Source organism: Chiloscyllium plagiosum, chromosome 25 (genome assembly GCF_004010195.1).
Source record: "Chiloscyllium plagiosum isolate BGI_BamShark_2017 chromosome 25, ASM401019v2, whole genome shotgun sequence".
In the NCBI taxonomy this organism is placed as follows: Eukaryota; Metazoa; Chordata; class Chondrichthyes; order Orectolobiformes; family Hemiscylliidae; genus Chiloscyllium; species Chiloscyllium plagiosum.
In genome coordinates, this window is record NC_057734.1 from 46,768,366 (window position 1) to 46,782,254 (window position 13,889).

Sequence of the window (13,889 nt, forward strand, 5' to 3'; positions counted from 1 at the left end):
GTCTAGGAATGGGAGTTGGTTGTCTTTTTCTTCCTCTCTAGTGAATCAGATTCCTGTGAGTGTGGCGTTGATGATCCGGTGTGTGTTCTCTATTTCTGTGTTTTTAATGATTACAAAGGTGTCATCCACATATCTGACCCAGAGTTTGGGTTGAATTTGCGGTAAGACTGTTTGTGCTAACCTTTGCATTACTGCTTCTGCTATGAGTCCAGAGATGGGTTAGCCATGGGTGTGCCGTTGATTTGTTCATATATTTGGTTGTTGAATGTGAAGTTGTGAGGCACAGGTCCAGTAGTTTGAGTATGCTGTCTTTGTTGATAGGTTCAACGTCCTGTTGTCTGTTCTGTCTGTCCAGCAAGTTGGTTATTGTTTCTCTAGCTAGGGTTTTGTCGATTGAGGTGAACAGTGCCGTTATATCGAATGAGACCATGGTTTCTTCCTTGTCTATGTGTATATTTCTGACGATGTCCAAGAATTCCTGTGTTGATTGTATAGAGTGTCTGGATCCGTTGATCAGGTGTTTCAGTTTCTGCTGTAGTTCTATAGCCAGTTTGTGTGCTGGTGTCCCTGGTAGTGATACTATGGGTCTGAGTGGGATGTCTGGTTTGTGCACTTTAGGTAGTCCATAGAATCTGGGGGTGTTGTTGCTGGGCCACAACACACTGCAATACACCAGAACTGCAAAAAGAGGAAGAAGAACACCTATACAATGTATTCGCCAAAAACGGATACCCGCGCAATTTCATCAACAGATGCCTAAGGGAAAGACAACGGAATGAGGGCATGCCACAACCCAAAGGACTAGCCACACTTCCATACATCAAGAGCATTTCCGAACTGACAGCCAGACTACTGCGACCACTAGGACTCATAACAGCACACAAACCAACAGCCACTCTCAGACAACAACTCACCAGAACGAAGGACCCGATACCCAGCATGAGCAAAACCAATGTAGTGTACAAAATCCCATGCAAGGACTGCACAAAACACTACATAGGGCAAACAGGAAGACAGCTAACGATCCTTAGTAGCCACACACGCAGATGACAAGCAACATGAATTCGACTGGGACATCACTACTATTATAGGACAAGCCGAACAGAGAACATCCAGGGAATTCCTAGAGGCATGGCATTCATCCACAGATTCACACATCCACAATAAGCATATCGACCTGGACCCAATATACCGACCACTGCAACTGACAGCTGGAACTGACAACCGGAAGCGGCAGATTCAAACCACTATAAATGCCGGAGCAAACATCACAGAAGCACTTCACAGGAGGTTCCCAAGCACTGAGGATGTCACCTAGACAGGGGATGAAACGTCTGCAACACAAATTCCCAGTTCGGCGAACAGAACCACAACAACGAGCACCCGAGCTACAAATCTTCTCACAAACTTTGAACCAGGATGGATTATTAATGTATATTTAAAGTCATGTTACATTCTGTTAATTTAACACAGGCTTAATATTCCTTTTTGTACTTAATTTTCTGCTAATGATTGAAGTTAGAATAAAGAAAATATACTGTAAGTATTCATACCACCAGAAAAATCATGCAAGAAATCATTAAACAAATTATCATACAATGAAGGTATTTTGTAGTAAGTCTCTTAAGGATAAATTTCCACTATGGCTTTGATGCGAAGTATGACATAAAGAAAGAGTCTCAGACAAATTTGAGTTGCAGTCAGATTGGACGATAAGATTTGATTTATGCTAGATGTTCTTTAAATTCAGGAGATCAGCTGAGCACTTTGAAATAAATGGTGTAACGGTTTGGAAATGTAAGATTGACATTTCTCTGGGGGAATACAGCCTCTGTTGATGGAAAAAAAAAGAGGAATTAAGATTGACAAGATGAGAATCTATCCCAGGAGGAGGCTTTGACCTTTTTTTCTTAATTAAAGGAATATGTTGACCCTACTTCCATTTTATGAACCAGCAGCTGCGCCTCAGCTCTGTGAAGAAAGCTCTTTAAGTAATGTACTAAGCTGACTTCCATTCTGTCTTCAGCTCTCGGGCAACATTTTCAGTTCCTTCAACCTCTTCACCACTGACTTTTGACAAGGTGCAGTGGAGAATTTGACTAACGGTTTTCTGTCCTCACTACCCTAACTACATTTTATCAGATTTCCAAATGCACAGTTTAGCAATCCCTCACAGTTCATAAACTTTTCCATACCCCCTCCCCTCGAGCAGAATAGAGTTGCAATTTTCTGAAGTGCCTGACTTTCCAAAAGATAGTTTAAAGCTGGTACTTGTAACCATATTTGCTAATTTCCTACATTATGTAATTGGAAAGTTGGACCTGCTGGAAAAGCTCAGCAGGTCAGGCAGCATCGGAAGAGCAGGACTGTCAATGTTTCAGGCATAAGCCCTTCATCAGGATCCCTTCTTGGTGAAGGGCTTATGCCCGAAGCGTGACTCCCTTGCTCCTTGGATGCTGCCTGACCAGTTGTGCATTTCCAGCGCCACACTTTTCAACTTTGACTCTCCTGCATCTGCAGTCCTGCTTTCTCCGAATCGGAAAGATGTGCCATTCATGAATTTTCAATTTGATCGCAATTAATACAATTAAAATTCACCACTCACCATGGGCAGCATAGAGGCTGTGGGTGGCATGGAGGCTCAGTGCTGCCTCACAGCGCTAGGGACCCAGATTCAATTCCACCCTCATGTGACTCTGTGTGGAGTTTGCACATTCTCCCTGTGCCTGCATAGATCTCCTTCGATTTCCACCCACAGCCCAAAGATTCAAGGAGCTATGAACCTGCACTCCAAGGTCTCTTTGTTCAGCTATACTCCCTCGGACCTTACGTTTAAGTGTATAAGTCCTGCGAAGATTTGCTTTCCCAAAATGTAGCACCTTGCGTTTATCTGAATTAAACTCCATCTGCCACTTCTCAGCCCATTGGCCCATCTTGTCCAGATCCTTTTGTAATCTGAGGTAACCCTCTTCTCTGTCCACTACACCTCCAATTTTGGTGTCATCTGCAAACTTACTAACTGTACCTCTTATGCTCGCATCCAAATCATTTATGTAAATGACAAAAAGTAGAGGACCAAGCACCGATCCTTGTGGCACTCCACTGGTCACAAGCCTCCTGTCTGAAAAACAACCCTCCACCACCACCCTCTGTCTTCTACTTTGAGCCAGTTCTTTATCCAAATGGCTAGTTCTCCCTGTATTCCATGAGACCTAACCTTGCTAATCAGTCTCCCATGGGGAACCTTGTTGAATGCCTTACTGAAGTCCATATAGATCACATCTACTGCTCTGCCCTCATCAATCTTCTAGGTAGATAGGATAGTGAAGAAGGCATTTGGTATGCTTTCCTTTATTGGTCATAGTATCGAGTACAGGAGTTGGGAGGTCATGTTGTGGCTGTACAGGACATTGGTTAGGCCACTGTTGGAATATTGCATGCAATTCTGGTCTCCATCCTATCGAAAAGACGTTGTGAAACTTGAAAGGGTTCAGAAAAGATTTACAAGGATGTTGCCAGGGTTGAAGGATTTGAGCTATAGGGAGAGGTTGAACAGGCTGGGGCTGTTTCCTTGGAGCATTGGAGGCTGAGGGGTGACCTTATAGAGGTTTACAAAATTATGAGGGGCAAGGATAGGATAAATAGACAAAGTCTTTTCCCTGGGGTCAGGGAGTCCAGAACTAGAGGACATAGGTTTAGGGTGAGAGGGAAAAGATACAAAAGGGACCTAAGGGGCAACTTTTTCATCCAGAGGGTGGTACGTGTATGGAATGAGCTGCCAGAGGATGTGGTGGAGGCTGGTACAATTGCAACATTTAAGAGGCATTTGGATGGGTATATGAATAGGAAGGGTTTGGAGGGATATGGGCCGAGTGCTGGTAGGTGGGACTAGATTGGGTTGGGATATCTGGTCGGCATGGGAAAGGCAAGGTTACAGGGATAGGGTAGTGGGCTGGATCTGGGTAGAATGCTTTTCAGAGGATGGATGAGGACTTGATGGGCTGAATGGCCTGATTTGACATTGTAAGATTCCAAGATTCAATGGCACACTATTATTCAAGTTGACTGATCCTGGGATACAGTGCACAATCAATGTTGGAAGTCATTGATGCTCGCAAAGTCTGCATTATTTCATTTGCAATGAAGTGGTGGACATATTGCAATTCTGGGTTTCATTTTTATAAATACCTTACTCTACTCCAAGCATCTGTGTAAAATTCATTTAAGTCTGCTATCATTGATATGTATTAGAGATCCTGTTAATTTTTCCCAGCTTATCAGGGCTGCGATAATTATGACAATTTTATTTTTTCATTCCTGCTTTGAAATCATTTGCATTTTATTTAGGCAATGTGTGCAATCTATGTTACAGGCCACTGTATATTTTTTCAGCTAAGATATTAAGTGTGGACCACCTTAAATGAAGGCATAGCCTAAATACTGTACTGGTGAAACTAGTTTAGTTTGGGATTATGTTTGGTTTGGACTCATTGGACCGAAGTTTCTGTTTCCGTGGTGTATGACTCTGTAAATATGCTGTAATTTCATTTTATAGATTATAATATAGGAATTCAGCTGGAAAGTGACTGGTGAATTTTTTTGTTTCCTTCAGGCTGTTTGGGGAACTTAAAACTTCTTTTGAAGGATGAGGATGCTACTGTTCGTCGCAAGACCACTGAAATTTTCTATATTTTGGTTACACATAGTATTGGAAGGTAAGATAATCTCTTAAAGGAGCTGACAAACCACAACAGACTATTAATTAAATAATGCTTTGAAGAGATTTTATGAAAAAAGAGTCAGCATGTATAGGTTACCAGAGTCAATAGGCAAAAAACTACAAATGTCATCTCCATCCAGAAAAAAACAGTAGATGTTTTGGATGGAACACTTTTTTTTTTGGAATTTCAATATTCTGTGCAGAATATAAAAAGATTGAGAAATTTAAGGTGAATGTTCCAGCATTTAAGACCGAAGCAGCTGAAGGCACAGCCACCAACAATGGAGTAATTAAAATTCAGGATACCAAAGAGACCATAATTAGAGGAGTGCAAATATCCAGAATAATCATAGAAGAGATTACAAAATTCTAAAACAGGATTCTAAAACTAGAATGAGAATTTTAAAGTTGAATATGGGAGCCAATATAGTTTAGCAAGCCCAAGGAGATATCTGAGTGTGATTTGTTGGTGAGTTAGGATGTGGGCGGAAGAGTTATGGAAGACCTTAAATTTGCAGAGGGTAGAATGTGGGAGTACATGGAATAATAAAGTCTAGAGATTGGATCTGCATGGCTGAAGATTTCAGCAACAGGTCAATTGAAACAGAGTAAAGTCAAGTAATGTTGCTTAAGTGTAAAGAGGCTGTCTTAGTGACTACACTGATTTGTGGTTGAAAACTCAATTAGGAGGTAAGAAAGCTCAAGTAGGAGGCATATTACTTGAGAAGATTATAAGAAATAAGATATATATGCATTTGGAAAGACAGGGTTTGATTAGGAGTAGTTAACATGGCTTTGTGCCTGTGAGATTATGCCTCCCAAATTTGTTAGAGTTCTTTGATGAAGTGACCGGGAAAGTTGATGAGGGCAAAGTGATAGATGTAATCTATATGGATTTCAGTAAGGCCTTTGATAAGGTTCCACATCGTAGGCTGCTCTGGAAGGTTACATCCTGTATGGAATGAGCTGCCAGAGGAAGTGGTGGAGGCTGGTATAATTGCAACATTAAAAAAGGGATTTGGATGGGTATATGAATAGGAAGGGTTTGGAGGGATTTGGGTTGGGTGCTGGCAGGTTGGACTAGATTGGGTTCGGATATCTGGTTGGCATGAATTAGTTGGACCGAAAGGTCTGTTTCCATGCTGTACATCTCTATGACTCTATCCCATGGAATCCAGGAGGGGCTGGCAAATTGGATACACAATTGACTTGACTGGAGGAAGCAGAGGGTAATAGTCTCTTATACAATGATTGGATAGAGGGGTGAAGAATAAGAAGTCAGCCATGCAATAGCCACTTGGGGACCTCATTCCTTCTCCAATGCAATAATACATGCAGCGAGGGAAAGTAGAGGGATGCAGCCAATTTGGCAGGTTTCACTGCATGAATAAAGATGGAATGCAAAGAAGCTGTCTCCTTTTGATGTTGATCCCTGTGCAGATTGGCAGGGTCAATGCCAAAGATGGGTCAAACTGTACGTATCTCTCTTAATACCATCTAAAAGCTGATTTTATCCACCCTCATTGGAGTCTTCAATTCCTCCTTGACCAAAATACTTGGACTTACCTTGATGTCCATCTAGCCATGTTTTTCTCTCCTGGGAACTGCACTTCATAGAGTAATCTTATTTCTCAGCTAGTTTAGCCACTAGCTACACTTGCATTTATGTAGCCCCTGTATGATCTCAGTATCAAATGCACTTTACAACTGATGAAGTACTTTTAAAGTACTTAACTGTGTAATATAGGAAATATTAATAGATATACATAGGTTTTCCTGGTATTTGAAAAGTATAAGTTTCAGACCTGGAAAGTAACTCAAGGGTTACATAAGCATTCAATACCTTACTATGTCCTATTTGACACCTGAAGTTAAAAGTTGAGACAGACCTTACACTTAGGACTCAATTGGATGTAAAGATGTCAAATCCCTGGGAAATGGGAGGAAGTATGTGGTGGTGACGGGGGTAGGGGGGAGTTTTAACTCTTAAGAATAGTTGAGATAGTTGAATGGTTAAAATAATCAATTAGGTCTTGACTGCAACCTAACTCTAATTCATCTGTTTCCTGTTTAATGGAAGCATATTTGGGTGTGTGAGATATTGTGTTTTAGGTTATCTTTACTAACTCACTCAGCAGCTCCCCATATTCATTTATACTAGGTTCCTGTTCATTCATTCATAACCCTTTATTAACCCATTGTTTATTATAGCACGGTTTCATTCATTAATTTACAAAACCGTGTTTTGTAATATATTTTACGAACACAATATGGACTAAAATTAAAACATCCCTTGAACCTTAAATTCTTATTAGACCTACTTCTACATCATAGTCATGATTTGAAGGTGCTGGTGTTGGACTGGAGTGTAGAAAATTAAAAATCACACAGCTCCAGGTTATACTACAACAGGTGTATTTGGAAGCACTAGCTTTCGGAGCTCTTTCATTAGGTGTTTGTGGAGTATAAGATATTAAGACACAGAATTTATAGCAATAGTTTACAGTGTGATGTAACTAAAATTATATATTAGAAAAGACCTGGATTGTTTGTTAAGTCTCTCATTTTTTAGAATGGGCATGTTGGTTTCAGTTCTTTCATACGTAAATTCCAGAACTTTTTATAAGTTACGTTCGCAAGTGAACTTTAGCAATAAGTGCCATATAGGTCCAGGTAATGTATTGAAGGTGTGAGGTGCCTGTGTGAGGCTGTCTGTGCCCCAATGTGCACCTTCAATGCATTATCTGGGCCAACATGGCACTGTAAACTTTTGCTATAAATTCTGCGTCCTCCGATCTTATACTCCACAACCACCTGATGAAGGAGCAGTGCTCCGAAATCTAGTGTTTCCAAATAAATCTGTTGGATAATAACCTGGTGTTATGTGATTTTTAAGCCTATTTCTACATCAAAAGTTACCTCGGAATAGGTGTCACTATCATAAACAATACCATCCCCATCAAATCTCTACGAAAGATTATAATATTAATCAGCCCTTACCAACCGTCTCTCAGACCTGAATAGATTACAGAGCACCAAACATTTTCCCCAATTAGTACATACTTGTTAAATACCTTTTATCTGGGCCGTTAGCCCTTTAAGAAGCTAACTGTCAAAACAGCGCTTATCTGAAATAGAATGAATGAATTAAATTCACACCGGTAAATAGTAAACAAATAGAGTCATAGAGATTTTCAGCATGGAAACAGACCCTTCGGTCTAACCTGTCCATGCCGACCAGATATCGCAACCCAATGTAGTCCTACCTGCCAGCACCCGGCCCATATCCCTCCAAACCCTTCTTATTCATATACCCATCCAAATGCCTTTTAAATGTTGCAATTGTACCAGCCTCCACCACTTCCTCTGGCAGCTATCAGCCATAACTGTAGATCCTTGGAAATGAAAAAATATTAATGCAACTGTCACATCGACAGCCACTGACATTGGATGGCCACCCACTTCTACATGTCGCAATACTTCTACATATAGGCCCAGTATTTTTCACAAACTTAAAAGACAAATGTGGGCGGCACGGTGGCACAGTGGTTAGCACTGCTGCTTCACAGTGCCAGAGACCCGGGTTCAATTCCTGCCTCAGGCGACTGACTGTGTGGAGTTTGCACATTCTCCCCGTGTCTGCGTGGGTTTCCTCTGGGTGCTCCGGTTTCCTCCCACAGTCCAAAGATGTGCAGGTTATGTGAATTGGCCATGCTAAATTGCCCGTAGTGTTACGTGCAGGGGTAAATGTAGGGGAATAGTCTGGGTGGGTGCGCTTCAGCGGGTCGGTGTGGACTTGTTCGGCCGAAGGGCCTGTTTCCACACTGTAAGTAATCTAATCTAATCAAAAGACTAAAGGACTAACACCCCTTAATTATGCAAACAGATCAGACAAACACTCTTAATCCTACCAGGCGTAGCAGCCACCACTTAGCACATAGGGTCATAGATTTCTTCAGCACGGAGACAGGTCCTTCAGCCCACACTGGACAGAAGCCACTCAAACCTTTATATACTATAGATAAAACAATGTTACACCATAGGAATGAAATGTTATGTAAGAACTGTTTATAAATAGGCTATTGTAACTGTATTTCAGAATCCTATTGCAACCTCAAACTTGTGCTACTGCAATTGCTGAATAAAAGAGAGAGTGTGTTTGTGTGTGGAAGCAGGAGAGAGTGTGTGCGCATGCGCATGTAAGATTGTGTGTGTGTGTGTGTGTGTGTGTGTGTGAGAGAGAGAGTCTGATAGAGTATATGCCTATGAGAGGGATACAGACAGACTCTAATTCTAAGTGATCAAAGACTTAACAGCAGTCCAGGTTTGTTCAATACATGACAGCAGTTGTATGACACTTAGATCTTTTACTATAAATTCTGTGTCCTATGATTCCACCCTACTAGTCACCTGATGAAGGAGCAGCATTCCGAAAGCTTGTATTTTCAAATAAACCTATTGGACTACAGTCTGGTGTTTTGTGATTTTTAACTGCATGCTAAACTTGGTTGGAATATATGTGGTATGTAGTTGTTTGTGCAATTTTCCTTTGGAGATGTTCATAAGGTGTTCTTAAGTGGATCATTACATTGGTTTAGTTTTAGTGTCTTCAGTATCTTACCTGGGCTTCAGTGAAATAGAGGTGCGATTCAGCTACTAATCAAATGGGTATTTAAAAGTCTGCTTGCTCCACGTGAAGAAAGGTTTGCTATTACTTATTCTAGCTTAAATCCCAGTCCCTCTGATGAATGTTTCACAGAGTTCTTCTATGGACACAACTTTTCCCAAATTTGAAGACTTAAAGATGATGTTGGATGCATTTTCTGCACATCTGAAGAAAATTATCATCCACAACAGCTATGGTGTCCTGTGATGGGATCAATGTGTGTAGGAGGAAGTTGCATAGGGGAGATGTATACAGCAGTGATGTAAAACTTGCGAGAAAAAGTACCCAATTCACAGGCTTTACAGTTGGACACTCAGCTTCTCTTGGAAGACCATGATTGCACAGATTGAGCCTCTCAAAATCACAAGGGGCTTAGATAAGGTAAATAACCAAAGTATTTTCTCCAGGGTTGGGTAGTCTAAAACTGGAGGGCATAGGTTTAAAGTGAGAAGGGAAAGATTTAAATGGACCTGAGGGGTGCATATATGGATTGAACTGCCGGAGGAAGTGGTAGATACAGGTACAATTGCAACATTCAAAAGACATTTGGATAGGAAAAGTTTAGAGGGAAATGGGCCAAATGTAGGTAAATAGAAGTGGTTCAGTTCAGGAAACCTGGTTGACATGGCCAAGTTGGGCCAAAGGGCCTCATTTCATGCTGTATAACTCTGTCTGTCTGTATCAGGAGTTGGCATTCATCTGTAGCTGACCTGCTACTTGATAAGTCTGGCAAATTACAAAATGGTGCAAAACTTACCTTTATCCTCAATTTATTAACCTATGGTTCCTTTCAGGGTACAGTACTGGGGATATCTTGAGTCAGTTATCATAGTCTTGGGATTAGGTTGACATTCCGATGCAATACAGAGGGAATGCTCCTCTATTGGAGATGCTATTGGATGCAACAGTAAACCTAGGTCTGGTCTAGTCTGGTCTCTCAGGTGGACAATATGAACATCCCCTTACATGATTTCAAAGAATTTTCCAGTAACCTGGAAATCAGGTTATCAGGAGATCAGTCATCTATAATTGACATCTCTACAAATAGATTATCTGCTCATTAATTGATCAGTGTCTGTGGGGGTCTTGCTGTAGAAAAATTGGCAATATGTTTCCTACATTACAATACATTCTTCATAGGTTTCGGGATCCTGCTTTGTTTCACAAATGGGGTTCAAAAGCCTGCAATGTTTGGGAAAAGGTCACTTACATGGGATCTTCCCTGAATTGGCCAATTGATGAACAGCGTAGGAGCGCACTGTCTAATTAAGGACAGTGGACAACTTTTGAAATTGGAGGGTCAAGAGAAGGCCTTTCAAAGCAAATGAGGAGAGAGTGTCCCAGGATACTTTTTAAAAATGTAAATAAAAAGTAGCTGAGGCAGCTTGGTTACTATTGTGGGTGAAACCCCTCCAGAGGTTAGCTGTGACTGCAGATGAAACCTGGCAGGTTGGGAGGTCATCTCTGTCTGCCTGAAATGGTTGTTCCATGATCTGCCACCAGAAGGCTGCCTCCAGGTAACCTTTACAGTTCCTGAACATCTGGAGGCTAACTGGAAAATTCTTGATCCGGAGATGCCGGTGTTGGACTGAGGTGTACAAAGTTAAAAAATCACACAACACCAAGTTATAGTCCAACAGGTTTAATTGGAAGCACACTAGCTTTCGGAGCGACGCTCCTTCATCAGGTGAAGGAGTGTCGCTCCGAAAGCTAGTGTGCTTCCAATTAAACCTGTTGGACTATAACCTGGTGTTGTGTGATTTTTAACTTGGAAAATTCTTGTAGACTTCCATCAGTAAGGCTAAATAGGCCTTTAATTGCTTACATATTACAGGTATCCAAGCTGTTCCTCCCATTTTGCCTTTAGGAAATTAATTCAGACTGAAATGAAGTCATGGAACTGGTTTGCTAACAGGTGGTACAAAATTCCATTTCCACCTCTCTCAAGATCCAAAAATGTAATCCAGTAATCATACTTCAAAAGTATTTCAGGAAATCTCAAGGCTGTGAAAGGTACTGTACATAAAAAAAATGCAAGTCTTTCTTTTAGATTTTGCACACACAAGGATAAAGCAAGTGACCAATAGATTGTTGACCACTTAAAATTCTCTCTAGTGACATTCACAAGGGTGAGTAATCACTCAGATTAGCCTGTCTGGCTGGTCATTTACAGATACTGGTACCATTGATTATATTGACATCTTGACACCAATCAAGAAATGTTATAATCTTGCCAGAGGAAAATCAGATTGGCAGTGGACCCCAAGAAAACTCATTCTAGAATGTCTGCGAGATTTCTTTTGGAGTAGCTTGTGGTAGAGCTGACTAGGAAACAGGCAATTCTGGATTTGGTGATATGTAGTGTTGCAGACCTAATTAGAGAGCTTAAGTTGAAGGAACCCCTGAGGGGCAGTGACCATAATATGATAGAATTCACCCTTCAATTTGAGAGGGAGAAGCTGAAATCAATGTAATGATATTACAATTGATTAAATATAATGACAAAAACATGAGCGAGGAGCTGGCCAGAATTGATTGGAAGGGAATCTAGGAAGGATGATGGTGGAGTAGCAGTGGCAGGTGTTTCTGGGGTAATCCGGGCGACATAGCAAAAAACCATCCCAAAGAAGAAAAAACATACAAGCAGAGGCAACCAAGGGAAATCGGGTAGGCATGAAGGTAAAAGAAAAAGCATACATGTGGTGAAGCTTAGTGGAAAGTCTTTAAAAACCAACAGAGGACAAGTGAAAAAGGAGTAAAGGGAGAGAAGGTAAAATAGCTAGTATAAAAATATGAAGGTAAGCTAACTAGTAATACGAAAGAAGATTGTGAAAGTTTTTTTTAGATATATAAAGGTAAGAGAGAGAAAAAGGTGGAGATTGGAACACTGAAAAATGAGGTTGTAGAAGTAATAACAGCAAGCAAAGAAATGGTGGATGAGCTGAATAGGTACTTTGCATCAGTCCTCACAGTGGAAGACACCAGTAGCATACCAGAACTTCAAGAGCGGTGGGGCAGAAGTGAGTGTAATGGCAATCACTAAGGAGAAGGTACTGGGGAAGATGAAAAGTCTGAAGTGAATAAATCACCTAGACTAGTTGTATGACACCCCAGAGTTCTGAAAGAGATTGTGGAGGCATTGGTGCTGATCTTTCAGGAATCAGTGGAGTTGAGGAGAGTCTCAGAGGACTGGATAATGTAACATCCCTGTTTAAGAAGGAAGGGAGGCAGAAGGCAGGGAAATTATCGGCTGGTTAGTCTGACTTTGGTTGTTGGTAAGATTTTAGAGTCCACTATTAAGGGTGAGTTTGTGGACTACTTGGAGTTGCATGGTAAAATAGGACTGAATCAGCATGTCATGTCTGATAAATCTGTTAGAATTCTTTGAAGAGGTGACAAGGAAGTTAAAGAAAGAAGAGCTGGTTGATGTGATCTATTTGGATTCCCAGAAGGCCTTTGACAAAGAGCTCATAGGAGGCTGCTAAATAAAATTTGTTAGGGCAAGGTACTGGCATGGATAGAGGATTAGCTGACTGTCAAAAGGCAGAGAGTGGCGAAAGTGGGGGTCTTTTTCTTGATGGCATCTGGTGACTTGTGGAGTTCTGCAGGTGTCAGTGTTGGGGTCACAACCATTCACCTTATATATTATTGATCAAAATAAAAGAACTGAGATTTGCTCAGTTTGCAGATGAAACGAGGATAAGGTGTGGAGGCGCCGGTGTTGGACTGGGGTGGACAAGTCAGAAATCACATGACACCACGTTATAGACCAGCAGGTCTATTTGATACCATAAGCTTTGAGAGTGCTACTCCTTTGTCAGGTGAAGTACTTCACCTGCTGAAGGAACAGTACTCTTAAAGCTTTTGATTTCAAATAAACCCATTGGACTATAATCTGGTGTCAGGAAACAAAGCTAGGTGATGGGACAGGTAGTGTTGAGGAAGTGGGAAGGTTGCAGAAGAACTTGGACAGCTAGGAGAGTGGGCAAAGAGTGGCAGATGGAATATAATGTGGGAAAATATTATGCACTTTGGTTGGAAGAATACGGGTATAGAATAATTAAATGGGGAAAGGCTTCAAAAATTTGACGAAGGAGTCCAAGTCCAAGTTAACTTCTGTTAAGGTTGACGTCCAGGTTTAGTTGACAGTGAGGAAGGCAAATTAAATGCTGGTATTCATTTCGAAAAGGCTGGAAGACAAGAGCAGAGATGTACTGCAGAGTCTGTATAAAGTTTTGGATTAGTGGTTCTAGAAGAACACAACAGTTCAGGCAGCATCCGAGGAGCAGCAAAATCGATGTTTCAGGCAAAAGCCCTTCATCAGGAATAAAGGCAGAGAGCCTGAAGCGTGGAGAGATAAACTAGAGGAGGGTGGGGTGGGGAGAAAGTAGCATGGAGTACAATAGATGAGTGAGGGAGGGGATGAAGGTGATAGGTCAGGGAGGAGGATGGAGTGGATAGGTGGAAAAGAAGATAGGCAGGTAGGACAAGTCATGGGGACAG

The 13,889-nt window shown here is 41.3% G+C and overlaps 1 protein-coding gene across 1 annotated transcript in view; it reads left to right on the forward strand.

The window, feature by feature from the left end:
• Positions 1 to 13,889, forward strand: part of rsph14 (radial spoke head 14 homolog) — a 706,085-nt gene that overhangs the window by 16,225 nt on the left and 675,971 nt on the right. Inside the window, exon 2 of the mRNA XM_043716094.1 lies at positions 4,613 to 4,715. Within this exon, the coding sequence (XP_043572029.1) occupies positions 4,613 to 4,715 (103 nt within the window). The remainder of the gene's footprint in view (positions 1 to 4,612; positions 4,716 to 13,889) is intronic.